The sequence below is a fragment of the Marmota flaviventris genome, chromosome 6 (genome assembly GCF_047511675.1).
Source record: "Marmota flaviventris isolate mMarFla1 chromosome 6, mMarFla1.hap1, whole genome shotgun sequence".
Taxonomy (NCBI): Eukaryota; Metazoa; Chordata; class Mammalia; order Rodentia; family Sciuridae; genus Marmota; species Marmota flaviventris.
Window position 1 is genome coordinate 14001063 of NC_092503.1, and position 20662 is coordinate 14021724.

Genomic DNA, 20662 nt, shown 5'->3' on the forward strand with positions numbered 1-20662 from the left:
ATTAAATCACATCCTTCATCTAATACACTGATTAAGGGATGCTGTAAGTAATACTGGAAGGGTCTTTATTTAGGTTAACTTAGTCCCTTTACTGTGAAGCTGTTAAAAAGCCATCATATTAAGCTTGGCATTGCTGGAACTAGTGAATGCCATTATTTTGGCCACACGTTATTCTTGCACAGTAGTGTAAATCAGAGGACAATAACAAACATGACCATGTAACCAGTGGTGCATTGGGTGACACAATCGTCTCTTGAAACTGAGGAGTATGTTTAGGATCCCCTTAAGTTCCAATTTTCAGACTCTAAGCCCTGTACAGAATGTGCACAGAGGTTTCAAGGAGCAGCCAAATATAACTGTTTTATAAAATCCCAGCTGTTACAGGTTTTGTGGTTGCTGTTTCTGTAAGTACATCTCCATTACCTAACTCTGTCTGGGTTGTGCTTGTTGTTTCTGTAAGTACGGCTCATTATAACTCAGGGTGATCTGTCTGTGACAGTAGCTCCAAGGTAAAATACAATAACTTAGCTCACTGGAGAGAGAAACAATGAGGCATCCCCAGAATTTGCCTCAGGCTTCTATGTCCCCTTAGATGCAGGACTTAAAGAGGTCACAGAAGAGGTAAGAGAAGTGAGTTTGCAAAGAGGCATAGCATAAAGGGCAAGCCACTGGCCTCTGGGTCAGAAGTGCCCATGAGTCTCAGTCCTTCCTCCACTGAGCTGAGTGCATCTGCCAAGTCCCTGCACACTCTTGTGTGTAAGTGTGAAACAATATTTCTTAATTTACAGAATTGTGAACATCAAATATGTTTCTAACCATCAAAGTACTTTTAAAACTGGAAAATGCAAATCAAAAAGTAGCTATGGCTACCCAGGTTTATTTCCTTAGTGATCTACTGGGTGATGATTCTCCTAACTTAGGTCCATAAGCAATGAGAGATATATTTCTGAGCATGATCTCTCATGATAGTAAGTGCTGAATTTTGTTTTTATTGTATCATTTGATTTATTTTATTGAATTTATGTAGTTTTCAAACCAAGTTATTCATCTATAAAAGGTGATATATTTTCAAATCCTTTAAAGAAACTAGTTGTCATTCCTGTCTTTAGGCCTGAGCCATATATACACACAGAGCCAAAGTTTTTTGGTGTGTGACAAATTTATTTTGTTCTTGTTCTTTTGGAACCTTCTTTATTTATAATAGAATATTTAATATAAACATTCTACAATATTTCAACCACGTTTTGCTTTTCCTTATCCATTTTATAAGACCCTTAGTGGATGCCTGAAACCATGTATAGTACTGAACCCATCTGTGTTTTTTCCTGTATATACCTACCCACAATGGAGTTCATTTACAAATGAGGTCCAGTGAGAGATTAACAATAATAACAGAACAATTATAACAATATACTCTAATAAAAGTTAATTGAAATTTATGAACTGTTTATTTCTGGAATTTTCCTTTTAAAATTTTCATACTAAGATTGACTATGGGTAAATGAAATGGCAGAGACTGAAACCATGGATAAGGGAGAACTCCCGCCTTACTTTCCATGTGTATAAAACAATAGGATTGACAAAAGTGCTGTGACATGCATGATTTATTATTAGCATACATGCCTGCCTTTTGTTTACCAAACTCTCTAGTGTCCTCAGGAAAACTGTCACAGTCTTTAAAGAGCCCACAGTCTCTGTGAGAACAGGCAAATGATGAGACAAGGGTGGCAAGTGACCAGACAGGGTGAGATGGAGCAGAATGTGATAGGAGGCCATAGAGGAAGCACCTAAGCCAGGTGGGCTTCAGGTACAGGTCAAAGAAGGGGCCCCCTGTGGGAATCCATGGAGGCAGGAAGAAAAGTGACCCATCAAGGCAACTGCAAGTAGTTTTAGAGAAACAAAGGTTTGGGGAAGTGGGTGCAGAAATGAGACTGAGGGGATGCAGGAAGCACACATCACCAAGGCCCGTGGAGGCCACACAAGTGAACTGGGACTTCATCTAGAATTTAATAGCTAACTATCCAAGGGAGTTTAACAAGCAGCTATGCACAGACTGAACTTCATAACAGACCATTCAGTAGGAGAGAGGTGGGAATAGTCAGTCAGGGAAGCCAGTTAGGGACAGAAGACATACACACTCATGCCTGGCTCATCTAGGTGCTAAAAATGGGAGAAACAGGCCAGAGCCTCTGTGAATGTTGCTGTGGGCATGTAGACACGGGGTCTAGTGACAATGATACATACCTTCAGGTTTTCAAAGGAAGCTGTGAGTCTGGATTTTTAATACAATCTATTTTAATGAAGATAATTTAAAAAAAAAAAAAAGTTAAAACACCGTATGTACCAAACTAAAGGCATGCAGACCAGAGGCAGCCTGCAGGCTACCATTGCAGTCTTGGAGTTAGGAGGGTAGTTGCTGTAATGAGAATTTGAACCTTGATTCTGGGAGGGATATGCGTCAATAGAACTTTATCCTTACATAACCAGTGGCTGGTAAGGATGAGAGGAAATTTATAGCTTAGATGGGTATAAGTTCCATGTAATGAGAGAGAGAAAAGCCTTTACCACTTTTTCCTGAATTCATTTCTCATTTTTGTGAAAATATTGAGTTTGAAGAGCCTGTGAGATATATGTGAGCAGCTGGATGGTGTGAGCCTGGAGCTTATAAATTACCAATAGTAAGGAGTTAGTGGAAAAATAAATTACAAAAGAGAAATATTGAATGACCAGGGAACTGAGAAGAGAACAGAGGAGTAAGTGGAAAGTGTTTCCGAAAGACAGTGGTCTGTCGGTGCTATTGAATGCTGCAGAGAGGTCAAGCAAGGGCAGGACTGGAACACGGCTATCATATTTCAAGGGAAAGAAGCCACTGATGACGGTGGTACGAGAGGCCTTATTGTGGTCATCAGGGCTGAAGTTCATTTGGGCATTGAGAGGTGGGTTGAGAGGGAGAGAGTGACATTGCTATCTATACCGCTATTTTCAGAAGCTGGATTATGAAGTGACAGGTCAAGCCTGTGGCACAAACGGATCCATCTGCGATGATCCATCAAAGTGGGATATGTGGACATTTCTAGATTGGGATATCAAGAGAAACAAAATTATAAAGAAAGAGCATGTCTAGGTATTTTTAGATGGGGGAGAGTTGTCTCTATATGCTGAGGAGAAAATCAACCAGAAGGAAATGCCATTAATGGATTGGGGTCCTTGAAAAAGTTTATGGGACTCTGAGATCAGATGGGAGAGACCTCCGTTAGCAAGCCATCTGGCAAGCATGAGGTAAGGGTGAGTCCAAACAGAGCCAGATTTGTGAATATTTGAGCTGATGGCTCTGTGTGTGTGTGTGTGTGTGTGTTATATGTGTTTTACTCTGGAAAGTAAATCTGAATTGAACAATGGTTAGGATTTTCCAGGTTTGTGAAGCCCAGGTTAAAGGGGCAAGGGAAACAAGAGTGTTGGCAAGAAAGGGGCCTAAGTAACTTTAAACATAGCAAGAAGTACCTGTGGTGTGAACTGACTCAGTGAGGACCATGCTCAGGGTGTGGGGTCTGAAGTGAGCTGAGGTGAGCGAGGAGCAGTGATATGAGCCTGTCAAGGACTTGGGAATGCCACAATAATGCACTCAAGATGGCACAGGGTCAGGAGTGAAGAGGAGCTGTCTGCCTGTGGCCATGCCATCAAGAAATATTAAGGACTTATCTAGAAGCCTCTGTACCAAATGCATAGGAGTAGTCACTCAGATGTTATTTCATTTAGTCCTGAAAGTCACCCAGTGTTGAGCTGTGCACAAGATGCTGCAGTTGTACATGTTCTTAGGAGAATGTCTACCAGATCTCAGGTGTCTTGATTCCCAGTCTAAACTCCAGCTGCTGCCCCACCATGCTTCTGCCCTCTTACAGACTGCAAAACACCAGACCCCTCTGGCCAGTGTTTCCATGGGGCTAGAGCCTTCTTTAATACCTATTACCACTACATGGTTATCAGGAAGGTTCCAGCATTTTAACCTCATCTAATTATCTTCAACAGCACAAAACTGCAAATTTAATGAACTTTATAATCATGACTCACAGAATATAAACATTGCTCTCCCTATTCAATTTCCATTAAGATACAGATGCACATAGAAACTATTGAAAATACGTCATTATATATCTCAGTATAGTAAAATCACTACCATAAATACAAAACATGTAATATTACTCATGACCCAAGAGATTAAAAAAATTCAAAAGCATGGATTTTTACCATTCCCTTTGATCATATCTTACGTACTTCCAGGAAATGAATAGGAGAAAACTTTGTTTCTTAGTTTCAACTTCCTCATTACGTTTTCCTTTATTTAGTATTAACATTTTAAAATTAATTTCTATAAATAATTAAGTCACAAATTTTGAAGGTCTAGCTATAGCTGCAAAATGACTGTCTATATATGTAACTTTCTTAAATCAAATACTTTTTAAAAGACGGTTCAGCACTCTGGTCAATACCTTGAATAACATTTTTAGAACCAGATCATTTAGAATCCCTCATTTTGCCATACTAGTCAATCAGCCAAGTTCTTTGTGTGCTGATTTTACCAAATATAAAATTAGTTTTGGTAACTTGAAATATTGGTAAAGTTATTTATTTCTTTTTAAATAAACCAAAATGTTATAACTAGTTCAACATGCTTCTGTATGTGTAAATTCTTCTTGTTAACAAGAATTTACTGATTCATAGAGAGATGCAAATCCTAGACCTTTACTCACATGACAGTACCCAAAACAGGTTGTTCTAGACTCTGTCTTTCCTTTTGAATCTTCCACTGTACTCTCCCTCGCAGGACATTGCTTATTACCAAGCCTTGTCGGCTGAGCGGCTACAAACAGATGCTGCGAGGATTCACCCCAGCACAGCGGCCTCCCAGGAGTTCTATGAACCAGGACTGGAGCCCTCTGCTACTGCCAAACTGGGTGATTTGCAGCGTTCTTGGGAAACCTTAAAAAACGTGGTAAGCCCTTGAAATGTGGGATTGGTTAAAGTCACCAGACACCCATTACCTTAGGTATTGTCTTATGAAATGCTTACAGAGTGTTACACATCCACTACATGGCTGAATACCCTTGGGTAAAGCGGTGAGGAAAGAAATGTCGTAACCTGGGAGATAAGAGGTAAGAAACTGCTGGTAAGATCCCTTTTCTTGTTTAGATCAGTGAAAAGCAGCGCACCCTCTATGAAGCTTTGGAACGGCAGCAAAAGTACCAGGACTCCCTCCAGTCCATCTCAACCAAAATGGAGGCCATCGAGATGAAGCTTGGCGAGAGTCTCAAGCCCAGCAAGAGCCCAGAAAGCCAGATGGCCGAACATCAGGTAAAAATAGTGATGACTCCAGCTTCCTGCATGATTAAATAGGGGCTACAGGCCTGTTGGTTGGGCCTGTGTTCCAGAGAGCAGACTGTCCATTCCGTCACTGCTTCAGGGGAGCTCTACTGAGGAAAAAGAAGGAAACCAGACCTCCACTCTGATTGTAAAAAGTTGTGTGCATTAATATGGCTTTTGCACTTTTATTATACAAAGTGCATTTCCTTGCAGTTGCCAAATTGTTTTGATTTTGTTGTAGAATAACGCATCCCAAATCTGCCTTCTCTAGGTACTAGCCAGTATGCTCCCATCACTGCCCCATTATTGTCTAAGAACCTTAAGTCCCAGACTTCAGTGGGCAAAGAAGGGAGGCTAGGTGTTCCAGGTTCTTATCTTGTCAAAGTTCTGACTTCAATCATTTTTAAAAGATTATACAAACTAGCAAAGCTTCAGTTTTAGATGAGAAACAGCGGATTGCATTAACCTAATTTAGAAAACAATGTTAAAAATTCATCAACTTAAAATTCCTGCTAAGAACTGTGCATATTTTAAAGTCTAGTTGGTACTTTAGCAATACTATCAGGTGTGCTATTAAGACACAATCATATTTGTGTGCTATAACTGGGGCCTGAGGAAAAGTAAGATATTTTTAGACATTAATGAAGAGCTATAAAAGCATGATGTGCTTATTAGCTTTATCTGCTCTACATCTTTATGGTTTTAGAAGCAAGGATAACCTTAGACTATGTTGCATTCTTTTGCAATACAGGGAGGGCCTTTCAGTATAACAGAAAAATGAGAACATTTCATCTAAAGACAGCATATTGAGAAATAGTGGTTTCAAATTTTTAACACCCTGGTAACTTCTCAAGATAGAGATCAAGTGCATAGCACCCATTTCAGAACTTATTTTGATAAACTTCCTTCAGAAGGTCTTTCTGCCATGCTGAAGTCACCATAATCCTCCAGATTTAGGAAGTGTTCCGTGAAAGTGTGTAATTATTCTAGACCAGGTGGCTATTCGACTGCTCTCCAAAGCCCTTTACCTTCCAGAAGGGCCTCAGGGTTGTGCAGTGCTCTTTAACTGATGCTCTGGTCTTCTAATGGCCAACAGCCACCTCATTCTCATCTGAAGGGGTGTCCTATTGCCCCCAGGGAGCTCCTGGCACTCCTTGCTGTTCCCAGTCCCTTAGTTCTGTTTGTCCTGTTGTCCCCTGGACCTTGTCTTCATGTCATCTGTGGAAGGGACTGCCTCACCACCTCCCCATTTGATGAAAGCGCTGCTGGCCAACTTGGGCTGTCCTACATATGGTCACTTGGTTTTAGCATCCAAAAGGAACATAGCATGCATTTTCTAAGGGCTACACCAGAGAGAAGTTAACAGTCAGACACTCAAATTCTTGAAGCTGATGAAATATAGGAAGGTTTAAATATTTACTCCTTCTCTCTACCTTCAGGTCACATCCACCTTCATTCAAGGTCCATTGCCCTCTAAGGCCACAGTTCCCAAAACCCTTCACTGGCTTTCACAGGAGTTAGGAATGGCAGGGAAACAGGATTCTGGTGACTAGCCATGACTTTCAGTTCTTAATTGAAAAGGTGAGTTAGCTTCCACACCATTCATCAGGCTTTAGTATGAAATAACACATAAATGGACTATAAAGCAAAATTATTATTTCGTTCAAAGGATTTAGTTTAAAACACTCGAAACTGCACACTAGTATTAAGCATTATACATTGAAAGTGAAACTGACTCTTCTTCTAATTAAGGCCAATCACAACTCCGTTGATTTTTTGGTCCCTTTATGAATTAAGAACTGCAGTGCTAACCATAATAGCTGTGAGAAAATGTAACTGATTTGATGATAATTACTGGACATCGGGACTCAGTAATGATATTCGTGGCTCTAATGGGAGAAAGAGAAAATGTAAAGAACATTCAATATCATTTCATATATCACCAGAAATCTAACATTTTCCATCTGAGCAATTTTTGCTACTTTTTACTGTCTGTGCCTAAGTTCAACAGATTCTGGGACAGAGCTGCCCACGAGAAAAGCTAATGGTATTACAAAATCTAAATGTGTTCTTGGCTTCTGGAATCGTCCTTTAAAAATGCCAAGCACTATTATAAAATTGCTGTTTTTACAATTTTGAAAAAGTCCAGTATGCTTTTTATATTTTTAAAAATTTATATAAATACTCTCATTGTTATTCCTTTCTTCTTAGAAGTATAGTTTCTTTATAGTTAACTCAATTCCCACATATTCCCTCCAAATACTTCTCTAAGTAATCTAGGTGGAGGAACCCAGGCTGGCCTGGAACTTGTGTTCTTCCTGCCTCAGCATCCCAGATCACTGGGATTGCAGGTGGGCACCACCATGCTGGGCTCAGTGGAAAATAGGCTATTCTTAATTTGAACAGTCACCACCTCCATTTAATCTCTATAAAACGTTCCAAAGCATTTTCCTCACTCCCAAAGAATACTCTACCCATTAAGCTTAACTGCTGCTGTCTCTAAAGTATGAACAGAAGCCTGAATCTAACAGGATGAAAAACAGCGATTTTTACAGCACCTAATCCTTTTGTTGCTTAATTCAGAGAGAAATTTTAGAATAGTTTGAGTTAGAAATGAAGCCAGCAATTTAGCAGCACACCTGCTTGTTCAGATCCACGGAGATTAAATGAGGACACGTATTGATTTTTTGATTGCTTCATGATTCAGATATCAATTTTTTTCTATCATGAATTAGAATAAATTAAGTTCAACTAGAGGTGTTGAGCACCTATGATGCACACATCAGAAAGACACACTTTTCATTAATGTATGATTAAAAAATCTGCTATAGTGGTGGTGGGAATTACCAACACATTGCACAGAAAGTTAAATGTAACTGTGGGCTAGAGCAGTGGAAGTAGATTAAATGAGACTTAGCAAGAACTTTGGGGAGATAGAGTTTTAAAAGCTGGAATGACAACAGGAGTGGGTAGGAGGCACTATAAATGTAAATGTGTGTGGAAAGAGAGTGAGCATGGTGTGAAACCATGAGCAGGCTCTTCTTGCTTCTGTGAAGGATCAGTGCAAAGCAAAGAGACATAACGAGGTCAGTCTAATTATAGACTGACCTATAGAGGAGCCTATAAAATATATATATTTATAGAGGAGCCTATAAAATCAGACCAAATAAAATCAGGTAAAGCAAGTGATCACATAACAACAGAAAATAAGTTACTAAGACAAAAAGTACTTTGAATCATAACAAAAGGGACCATATATTAATTCGATGCAATCTTGTTTGAAAATCTCAGCAAGTTTTTTTGATGGAGATAAATAAGCGAACTCTAATATATATTGCAAAAATATCAAATGCAAAATGTCAAGAGCAGCCAAGACAACCTTGAGGAAGATGAATAGAGTTGAAAGACACATCCTACCAGATTGTAAGACTTATAAAGCTCTAAGAACTGAGATAGTATGGCATCTGTCAATGGCACAGAATTAGAGGCCAGAAATAGACTCACATCTACATAGATACTTGGCTTATGGCAAAGATGGCACTATAAAACAATAGGTGAAGGAAAAGAGTAATTTTGATTCCTACCTACAATGGACACAAAAAAATAAGTTTAGATGAATTATATATCTCGACATAGTGTCAGGACCAAAAAAAGAAAAAAAAAGGGGGGGGGGTTTAAAATAGTGCTTGCAAACTGTCTACGGTGAATATCTTTTCTTAATTTCTAATCCATCAAAGACTAACACTTTGTAAGATTAAATGAAAGCCTGTTTGATGTTATGACAATGTCAAATTGCTATAAAATTTCTTAACACCTATTCTCTATCTTTATCTCATAAAAATCCTGTGCCAAACTTTTTGAAGACTGATTCCGTTCCATAAGAACCATGTTTGGGGTAGCATTCATTTTGTGGTCCTCCTTCCTTCCTTTCACCCTCTCTCCCTTCTTTCCTTCCTTTCCTACTTCCTTCTTTTCACCCTCCTTCCCTCCCTCTCTTTCTCCTTTCTTTCCTTCCTTTCCCCCTTCCTTCCTTTTACCCTCCCTCCCACCCTCTCTCCATTCTTTCCTTCCAGCCTTCCTTCCTTTTTCCCCCTGTGCTGTGGGTTGAACCCAGGGAGCCTCAGGAATTCTAAGCATGCCCAGTGTCACTGAGCCACACCCCCGAGTCCAGTACCTCTTTAGAAGATAACATAATAATATATTCATGACATTGTGGTAGGCAAAGTATTTTTAAAGTAGGACACTGACAACCCTATTAAGGAAAACATCAATCTGTAACAAAATTAAGAATTTGTTTATCAAAAGACACCATTAAAGGATTTTTTCCCAAAGCAGAAAAAAAAAAAAAAAAATAGGAGCAGATATTTCCAGAGTGAGAACAGACATTTGCAATACACAGAAACGAAAGAAACACAGGCACACAGAATTCTTCCAGATCTATAAACAGCGCTTACAGATCAATAATATTAATAATTAATGGAATATGCACTAGAGTTTTAGCCAGCAGTAAGAAGAGATGGCCAACAAGTGTCTGAAAAAGTGGTTGGTGTCAGGCAGCAGGGAAATGCAGATTAAAACTAGCATGAGTTTCCACTGTGAACCCACTAGAAAGGTTTAAATTAAAAAGATTCACAAGCCAATTGATAGTACAGAATGATACAGGTGAAAGTAAGCAGCTCTGTGTGCAGCACCATCAAGCCTGGCCTTCGTGGTAGGAGTGAACCAAGCCAGATGTGAAGCAATGATTCCTTTATGATTCCATTTCCATTAAGCTGAAGTGCAGGCCAAGGTCATCGACCATATTTACAGGTCAACCAGTTGGTGGGGGAGGAGGGGAGGAGCCACAGGGAGGACATCAAAGGGGCAGGGCATGTTGAGTCCTGGATGCTCTATTTCACCATCTGGGTGGCAACATGTGTGTGTGCATTTTGTGAAAATTCACAGAGCCACACACTTCGCTGAATGTAGGTAATATTGTCAGTGTGATAGCCTCTTAGAAATCAATTGGACAGAACATAATATTAGAGAAAGAGAAGGGTTTTTTTTTAAATATTTTTGAGAGTTTACTTGGAGGAGGCGCTTGTCTACAGCAAAACTTGCAGTCCATGGGAGATATGGAAACTGTCAAACGTTAACTAATATAAAACTTACATTACTTGACTTGGCCCCAGTCACCTCTCCTGTTATGGTGCCTTTATTTCTAGCATGCCATTCAAATTCCAAATAAGAATTTCTTGCAAAGGTTTCAGGTGAAGAGCAAGTCATAAAATATGAAAAATGAGAAATGAAAACCATGTATAATTGTGGTAGATGTTAAATGGGAAAACAGTGCTATTGGCAGAATGGTAGAGTTCCTTTAGATGGGGTGTCAGGAAAGGCATCTAAGGGGTGACATTAACCTAAGACTGAAGAGTGAGCAGAGGTATCACACACACACACACACACACACAGTGGGAAGAGAGTTCCAGCTTGAGGGAACAGCATGTGCAAAGGCTGTGAGGCCAGAAAGAGCTGGGGGCCCTGGAGACAATGAAGAAGGCAGGAATTCAGAGAGCAGGAAGGGGGTGGGTGGTGGTACAAGAAACAGGAAGCCTGAGGCCATGCAAGTGATAAGGAGTTCATATTTTATTTTACTGACAGGAAGTCATTAAATATTTTGAAGTAGGGGAATGAGAGGATTTAAGGGATATTTTTTAAAGGCCATTGTAATTGCTTTGTAAAGAGAGGCCTGAAAGACAAGAGTGAAAGCAGGCAGACCCATGGGGAATCATTATAGCCATTTATACAACAGAGGAAGTTGACTTTGACTTTGGAGGTGGGAAGATAGAATGGAGATAATGTAGATGTGCAGGATGTATTTTGGATTTGGTGGTAGATTAGATATGTGAATGAAGGAGACGATGGTGTTATTCCCAAGTCTATAGCTTGAGCAGTGAGGGGGAAAGTCAGGGAGAAACCAGGCTTTATATTGTCAAAGGACAAAAATCACAACAATCTAGTTTTAAAAACGTAGTTGGTTTTATTTTGGATTCTAGAATCCAGCAACACTTCATTCCATAAAACTCAGTAATGTTCAAAGGGGTTGAGTAGAAGAGATTGGTTTTATGGAAGAATGTCCAAAAGAAAAGAAAGAATAAAAACTGATTGGTGGGTTGGTTATTTATTTATTATTATTTTTGCAATGCTGGGGCTTGAACCCAGTTTTCTGCTACCACTGAGCTATACCCCCAAGTACTTTTATTTATTTGTTTTTTAAACAAGGTTTCCCTGAATTGCTCAGGCTGGCTTCAAGCTTGAAATCCTCCTGCCTCAGTCAGCTTCCTGAGTAGCTGGGATTGTCATTTCAAATTCAGTTTCCCTGTAAGACAAGGACAAGGAGGCAGAATAGGAAAACAACTGATCAGTGAACTTCAGGTTACTTAGGTCCCTTCTTTTGTATAAGAATTAAAACAGATACAACTTCCTTATGTTGATTGAGACTAGGCTACTTGAGAAATTCTGTTAATTTCTTATTTCTCCTGGTTTCTTGGAAGGTGAGAAATATGCCTTAGATTAGGTTGGATGTCCTGGAACTTTAGCATGAGAGACTCCATTTCAATTTTTAGTCTCTTTTGGGCCAGTTCAGGAGCACAATTTTTTACTTAACAACACTTAATGTGATGGAAATGCCCATGAACTATGTAAGTAGAACACATAATTCTGAAGCTTAGGACACACGTCTGGGTTAGGGATGTGCCTTCAGAGGTGAGCAGCATTAGCATTTGAAACTTTGGGTATGGACCCCCATTAAAGAGGTAGCCTGGGGGAGACTGTGAAGAGAGGACAGGGTGGGAAATGAGCCCCAAAGAAACTTGACCTTTTAGAGTTGAGTAGAGGAGAAAACCCAGGACTGTGTCACAACACGGAAACAGGTTACCCACTTCTCCTGTCCTTTATGATGGATTTTAATTTCAGCATTGACTCAGACACTTGACACAATTGAGCCTTGCCTATTGCCCCCATTCCTGTGGCCCCCCAACCCCATTACAGATGAGCCTTTTGAAAGTCAGAAAGTTTAATTAACTGGTTCAAAGTCACTTTAGGTAGTGGCCTACACAGTATTAAAATCAGAAACATCCTGGCATTCAGTCAGTATTTCATTTTGACACTCAGGTGAGTAGTCCCCCAATTTGCTGGTCATATGACGTCCACATGGACGGTCTCTCACTAGTGTCAGTGGATGTGAGCCTCTGCCAGTGCCGCTGCCCCTCCGGGCTGAAAATGCGTGCCTGAGCATGACTGCTTTTCCTGCAGGCCCTGATGGACGAGATCCTCATGCTCCAGGATGAAATCAATGCGCTGCAGTCAGCTCTCGCGGACGAGCTGGTGTCTGAGTCTCGGGAGTGTGACCCCGCAGAGCAGCTGGCCTTGCAGTCCACGCTCACCGTCCTGGCCGAGCGAATGTCCACCATCAGGATGAAAGCGGCTGGGAAGCGGCAGCTCCTGGAGGTAAGGCGAGGCAGACCTTGCCTCTTGCTTCTGAGTTGACTCTGCAGGTCCTGCTAACAGGTGTGCGAGTTCTTGTGGTGCTCAAGGATCCACTGTCCCCCACTCCTGAGAAGGTGCATGGTGTTTGTGCAGGATCCTGTGCATGGAGTGCGAGTCAGGGTGCAGCCATGAATGAGTCCTTTCAGCCCCTCTGACTCATTGCAGGCAAAGACCTTGTGAAGACCGCACCAAGCACTCAGGAGACTTGAGCCTTGCGGAGGGCCATTGTAGGTCTGTGTGAGGGTTTGCTGTGTTTAAATAGGGGCGCTTGACGAATATTATTAGTACTATAAAGACTAATTCTTCTTAGTCTCTGCTAACAATTCAAACACAATAATTCATGAAAATGCTCTTGCAATTCTGGTTTTCACGTTACTTAATTTAAATATTATTCAATACATAGATTTCGGTGTTAATACTATATATATGCTAAAATCAGCAAATTTTCTTTTTATTTATTCTCTTGTAACTCTTGGCTTTAAAGAGTATATATGATGTTTGCATTTTCGTATTGTTGCTCCTAAGATTTGGTTAGACCACAGGCTTCACAGAGACTCCTATAATGTGTGGCTCATTGTACCTCCAGGGTCCATCAACTTCTCTGGCACATAATTCTTTCTCAAACATTTCTTATTATATAAATAGAAAATCATTTTATTTAGCAGCTAATTATACCATAATTCAATTTACCATGACCCTATTGTGTAAGCTCTTTCTAAACTTACTTATGTAAGATTAGTTAAATTATCTCTTCAAGTATTTCTAATTTAAGAGCTATTCAAAAATTAATGTGTGTGCCCTACTTACTAATCTCCATGTTAAACAATTGTATAAAATTATGATTTAAAATAATAATAATGAATTATTAATAAGATAGTTTTAAAAATAAGATATTTAGCTGGGCACCTTTAATCCCAGTGACTTGGTAGGCTGAGGCAGGAGGGTTGCAAGTTTGAGGACAGCCTTAGCAACTGAACTGATATAATCAGCAGCATCATTCAAGTTACTGTCTGGTCCTATAGGACAGATCTGGACCCTTATGATTTGATTTGAGCCTCGAACAGCTCTCTGTGCACATTAGCATCATTGGGTAATCTTAAAAAATAAAATTATCTGAGACACCTCCAGAAATTCTGAATTTTTGTTTTGGGATGTGATGCAAGCAACTTAAAAAACTGTTTTTTAAGTTTTCCAGGTGTACAGCCAGAGCTGAGAACTCTCTTGTGCTGAATCTTAAAAAGTTCACCTTCCAGTGATCCGAGTTACATTCTGCTTATTCCATTAGGAGAAGTTAAATGATCAGCTAGAGGAACAGAGGCAGGAGCAGGCCCTGCAGAGGTATCGCTACGAAGCAGACGAGTTGGACCACTGGCTCCTGAATACTAAAGCCACCCTGGATGTTGCACTGGGTTCGCCTAAAGAGCCCATGGACATGGAGGCCCAGCTGGTGGACTGCCAGGTACAAAAGTGGTCTCAAAGGACTGTGCCAACACCACAAAGCACAGTTTTGAACTAGAGGCCTACTGGTAAAAAGTCTTGGTGTGGATATAAAATGTGCTCCCTAAGTACGCACACAAATTCATTAGAACTTAATGAAACCCAAACTTGGACTTAGTTTTTCAAAAAGATTTATTGAAAGGATCTACTTTAGAAGATCTTTAGTTTGTTTCCAAAAGGACACTTTTAAAGACTATAGATGTACGAATGCTTGTGGTAAAAAGAAAAGCAAACCTAATGAGAACAATTGGTATCATGGAGTCAGACTGTGAATAAACACAAGAAGCATCTCTAGGAGCCTGTTGTAGGTTCTAATCCTGATTTGTTATTTGGAAAATGTTTCCAACCATCAGTTTTAGGCAGACAAGGAAACCAAACATGAGAAGGTTGTCTTCTAAAATTTGTACATTTTCTTCCTTCCATGTTGAGTCTCTAGAAATTAATGTGAGGGGTAATTAAGATTTTTATTCTAATATTTTTCTCTTTCCTTTTTATTGTGGAATTTCCAAACACACAAATAACTATAGAATAGATAATGAACTCTCATGCATTCATCATCCAACTTTAATGATTGTCAGTATATTAGACTTCACATATGGGTGAAGTATGCTTTCATTGAAATAACAAGGAAGTGTCTAGAAAGCCCAACATAGCATGCAGGATTAAATTTCACTATGCACAATTTCATAGTTCTCCCATTTGAAATAAGAGAAAATATGCAAATGTCTTTAATTATTTAACTCTGCCTTTATTATTTTTATTTTTATTTTTGATAGGGGTGGATTGAACCCAGGGTTGCATTAACACTAAGCTACATCTCCAGTCCTCTTTATTTTTTATTTTGAGACAGTATTTCACTAAATTGATGAGGCTGAATTCCAACATGCTTTCCTCCTGCTTCAGCCTCCTGAGTCACGGGGAATACAGGAATGCACCACCACAACTGGCTCTGTCTTTATTATTATTATTTTTGTTTTGTTTTAAGTTCATTATTTTTTTCTTTTTTGATTTTATTTATTTATTTATTTTTGCATTACAATTCTTAATACACCTTTATACCATAATTTATCATATCTCTGTGTATAAGGTATGTTGACACCAAATTCACATCTTCATACATGTATTTTGTATAATGATGAGGGTCTCCTTTAACCATCCATGCTCTGTCTTTATTTTTAAAATGTAATATACTACATTGGTCATTCCTGTTTATAATTTGAGATTCATAATATTGATTATTGTTACCTTAGGAAACTTATCTGTGTATATTTGAAACATTATTTTTCTGTCGTGATGATAGAGGCAGTCCTATGTGAGTGCTTTCTGTTCTGTGTATCTTCTTTCCTACTGTTTCTATTCTGGAAATAGACATCTATCTTTAACATTCACTTTAGCACTTGAAATTAGCATCTGAACTGGGATTTCAAACTATGTTTTGTCATTACTGCCACTCTTCTCTTTGGTATAAATCTATTTTTATGGTAAGGCATAAAGCAAAAATTTACCATATATTTCAAGACTTTTACAAAGTATTAAAGTAGTGTTTTGGCCTTATTTTAGGACACTAGAAGCAGGTAAAATTGAAATCACATCAACAAACAGTTTACTAAAATCTAAAAATCACTATATAAATTAGATTTTCAATTTAAATTAGTTGAAACTTAGAAATTAAACCAATTAAAACCTAGTTAGTTATAATTTTAATATTAAGCTGGAGATGTAGCTCAGTGGTAAAGTACTTCCCTGGCATGTGTGAGACCTTGAGTTGGATCCCTAGTACTGCAATCAATGAATTAATTAATCAATTAATACACTATAACATTAAGCCAGTTAAAGATCTAGATGATTAAAAACTAGTATATGGCAGAGGTATAATAATTAATACTGTGACTATTATTCTATGTAATAATTATAGAATTAGAGCCACTGGGTGGCTTTTATGCACCAGGTAACTTTCCTTAGTAAACCCTTTTCTTCATGAAAAATGCCGCAAAGACTAGTACAAACTAGGGTGGAGTCATTCCTATATATTCATATTATTATATTTATTTTTGCTTCTGATTTTTAAGGAAATTAAAATTAAATATCTTTGGGGACCTCAAGAAGTATTATGGGCCTTCAGTGGCTGATATGCCTAATGGAAAAATCAGCCCTGCATAGAATTATATTAATTTCTCAAAAATGATCTTCAAGAAATCATTTATTAATCCCCATTTAAGTTATAAAGTTTTGCTCTTCCATTTGGTTCCAGTTCTTTGATTTGAAGTTAGTTTCTTAAAATTGGGATGGGCCAGTTGCAGCAATTCAGGAAGCTGAGGTGGGAGGATTCCAAGCTCGAGGCAGGCCTGGGCATCTCAGGCAGGTCCTGCTCTGTCTCAAAATAAAATACAATATAAAAATGGATTGAGGGTGTAGCTCAGTAGTAGAACCCTTGCCTGCTGTGTGCAAGGCACTGGGTCAGCACCACTAAAAAAAAAAAAAAAGAAGTTGTTAGGATAGCACTAATTCTAATTTTGTATAAGGAAAATATTCTTTTTCGTTAATTACTTGATGGAATAAAAGTTAGAAAGTACACCTCAAGGAGTTCAAAGTTGACAAAGGTAAAAATAATTTTTCTAGGGGGGTAATTATTGTGTGTGTGTGTGTGTGTGTGTTTCTTTTAGATATACATGACAGTAGAGTGTATTTTTACATATTATACATGCATGAAATATTACTTCGCATTCTTGTGGTTGTCCATGATGTGGACTTTCACTGGTGGTGTATTTATATATAAACTTAAGAAAATTATGTCTGATTCATTCTACTGTCTTTCTGTTCCTATCCTTTCTCCCTTCCTTCATTCCCTTTTGTCTAATCCAATGTCCTTTTGTCTCCCCCCAACTTGTTGTATTTTAGCATCCACATATCAAAGAGAACACTAGACCTTAGGTTTTCAATATTGGCTTATTTCACTTAGCATGATAGTCTCCAGACCCACCCATTTACTGGAAAAAGTCATAAAGTCATGTTTTTATAGCTGAGTAATATTCTGTTGTATATATATACCACATTTTTTTATCCATTTGTCTGTTGAAGGGCACTTAGATTGGTTCCATAACTTAGCTGTTGTGATTGAGCTGTTATAAACATTGATGTGGCTGCGTTGCTATAGTATGCTTATTTTAACTTCTTTGGGTATATATTGAGGAGTGGGTCAAATGGTGGTTCCATTCCAAGTTTTCTGAGGAATCTTTATACTGCTTTCCAGAGTTTCCAGAGTGGTTGCACCAACTTACAGTCCCATCAGCAATGTATGAGTATATCTTTTCCCGACATCCTCACCAACATTTATTGTTGCTTGTATTCTGGATTGTTGCCATTCAAACTGGAGTAAGATGGAATCTTGGTGTAGTTTTAATTTGTATTTCTCAAATTGCTAGAGATGTTGAACATTTTTTTCATATATTTGTTTGCCATAGGCAAAGGGTAAAGAAGGAAGATTGAGGGGATAGGAATAGGAAAGAGAATAGAACAAATCTGAGGTAATTGTCCTGTGTTCAACAATATATTTGTATTTCTTTTCTGTGAAGTGCCTGTTCAGTTCCTTTGCCCATTTGTTGACTGGGTTATTTGGACTTTTTGGTGTTAAGTTTTTTTTTGAGTTCTTTGTCTATCCTGGAGATAAATGATCTATCTCAGTTGTAGGTGGCAAAGACTTTCTCCCATTCCGTGGGCTCTCTTTTCACACTCTTGATTGTTTCCTTTGCTGTAAAGAAGCTTTTTAGTTTGATACCTTTCCACTTATCAATTCTTGATCTTACTTCTTGTGCTTTAGGAGTCTTGTCAGCTCCTAAGCTGACATGATGGAGTGTTGGGCCTACATTTTCTTCTAGTAGGTGTAGGGTCTTTGGTCTGATATCTAGGTCCTTAATCCGCTGTGAGTTGAGTTTTGTGCAGCGTGAGAGATAGGGGTTAATTTTCTATTCTGCTACATATGGATTTCCAATTTTCCCAGCACCATTTGAAGAAGCTGTCTTTTCTCCAATGTATGTTTATGCCACTTTGTCTAGTATAAGGTAACTCCATTCATGTGGGTTTGTCTCTCTGTCTTCTATTCTGTTCCATTGGTCTTCATGTCTGTTTTGGTGTTAATACCATGCTGTTTTTCTTACTATCGAGCTTCTACCTTGAAAAAGGAGATTATTTGGCTTTTCCCCTGGATTTAATTTCACATTTTAAAGGAAAACCCTATAGCACTAGGGTTTTCACAGAAACAAGGAAACATTTTTAGAAATATAAGGTTAAAATCCATGATGCATCAGTGTGGTGGTGCACGCCTGTAATCAAAGTGGCTTGGGAGGCTGAGACAGGAGGATAGTGAGTTCAAAGCCAGCCTCAGCAACTTAGCAAGACCCTAAGCAGTGAGACCCTGTCTCTAAATAAAATATAAAAAAGGGCTGGGGATGTGGCTCAGTTGTTAAGTGCCCCTGGTTCAATCCTCGGTACCAAAAAAAAAAAAAAAAAAAAAGAAAGAAAAAGAAAAGAAAAAAAATCCATGAAGCTAAAACAAGAAATTAGAGCAGCAACCTGAGAAGAATCAACCCAGAGAAGCAGAAGTTCCTTTTTTAAAGTTGGCAAGGAAAATGTGCATCATGTGTTTTGTTTATATTACCAATCATTAGTATCACAATCTAACACTAAAATAATAAAATAATAAAAATGTGGTAACACTGAGGCAGTGTGTTGGTAGATATAAAATGTACTTCCCATGTGGTTTTTCCTTGTATTTTTTTTTTGGTATAATATCTAATCCTCAAAAAGAGAAAAATTACAAAAGCTTAGGCAATTTTAAAAAATCTATAAACCATTCTTCAAGGTTGTGGGAAAAGGACAGAAACGTCATGGACGCCTGGTCGTTGGGTTAAAGACAGTTGTGTTTTGCCTTGGGAAACAGTCTTTGCAGAAGCTGGCAGGATGTGCGAATGTCATTCTTATTTCTCTTGTTCCAGAATATGCTGGTGGAAATAGAGCAGAAGGTGGTGGCCTTATCGGAGCTGTCCGTCCACAATGAAAACCTGCTGCTGGAGGGCAAGGCTCACACCAAGGATGAGGCTGAGCAGCTGGCGGTGAAGCTGAGGACCCTCAAGGGGAGCCTCCTGGAGCTGCAGAGAGCCCTGCACGACAAGCAGCTCAACATCCAGGTGAGGGCAGCAGGGCCCACAGCAGAGGCTTGCTGGAGGGTCTCTTCAGGTGTGTGGTAGAGAGAGGGAGGTGGGGTAGGATGCACACCTACCACACTGACCCACTATGTGATTTACACTGACTTCAGCACAGATTTTAAAATAGGTGTTGTTAGAATTACTTGATGCCATCAACATAAGAACTGCAGTTGTGGGAAAAGAAAGTACAAATAATTATGCCCAAATTTAAAGGCAGGTCATGGATGTAGATATGCTGCGATGTGGTTCCATTTCTTTTTTATTTCTCCCACCTTCACTTCTTTATATATGCTCAGACTCTTTTATTTGGTGCCTGTGTTTTAGTCAGCTTTTTTGCAGCTGTGACTAAATGACCCAACCAACACAACTGTAGAGGAGGAAACGTTTATTTGAGGGCTCACAACTTCAGAGGTCTTGGTCCATAGAGGCCTGCCCCATTCCTTGGGGCTCAAGGTGAGGCAGAACAGCATAGTGGAAGAGTGTGGCCAAAGGAAGCAGCTCACATGGTGATCAGAGAGCAGACAGAGTCTCCACTTGTCAGATACAAATATATACCCCATAGCCACATCCCCAATGAACCACTTCCTCTAGCCACACCCCACCTGCCTCCAGTCACCACTCAATTAATCCCATCAGAGATTAATCCACTGATTAGGTTAAAGCCCAATCATTTCTCCTCCAGATCTCCTTGCATTGCCTTACACGTGAGCTTTTGGGGGCACCACATCTAAACCATAACTGCCCACACGTTAGAATCATCATGTATTCCAGGTGAAGTGAACCTTTTAGTATTGTGTAGGGATCTTAATTTTCTCTAGTGGTAATTTTCATGTCATATTGCTATAGCTTTTTATGTAATATTTGCCTGAAGTATCTTTTAACTTACCTTTGATTTCTACCTTTCTGTATTTTTATGTTATAGGGTTATTTTTTTAAAGAACAGTTAGTCATATTTTCTTGATTTTTAATACTTAATAATGAAAATCCCTAATAATGAAAATGGTTTAAAAGGCAAGTTTTATCCATTAAGTTTATCATGATTACTGATTCTTTAGCTTTTATTATTTTACTCTTTGTTT

General features: G+C 38.9%; 1 protein-coding gene across 10 annotated transcripts in view; it reads left to right on the forward strand.

Annotated features, from left to right (window-relative positions):
* Syne1 (spectrin repeat containing nuclear envelope protein 1) overlaps positions 1-20662 on the forward strand; it is a 436344-nt gene that overhangs the window by 290114 nt on the left and 125568 nt on the right. For all 10 annotated transcript variants that reach the window (XM_071612898.1, XM_071612903.1, XM_071612905.1 and 7 more), the window contains 5 exons: positions 4823-4990; positions 5188-5349; positions 12652-12846; positions 14171-14344; positions 19374-19565. In XM_071612898.1, coding sequence (XP_071468999.1) covers positions 4823-4990; positions 5188-5349; positions 12652-12846; positions 14171-14344; positions 19374-19565 — 891 coding nt within the window. The remainder of the gene's footprint in view (positions 1-4822; positions 4991-5187; positions 5350-12651; positions 12847-14170; positions 14345-19373; positions 19566-20662) is intronic.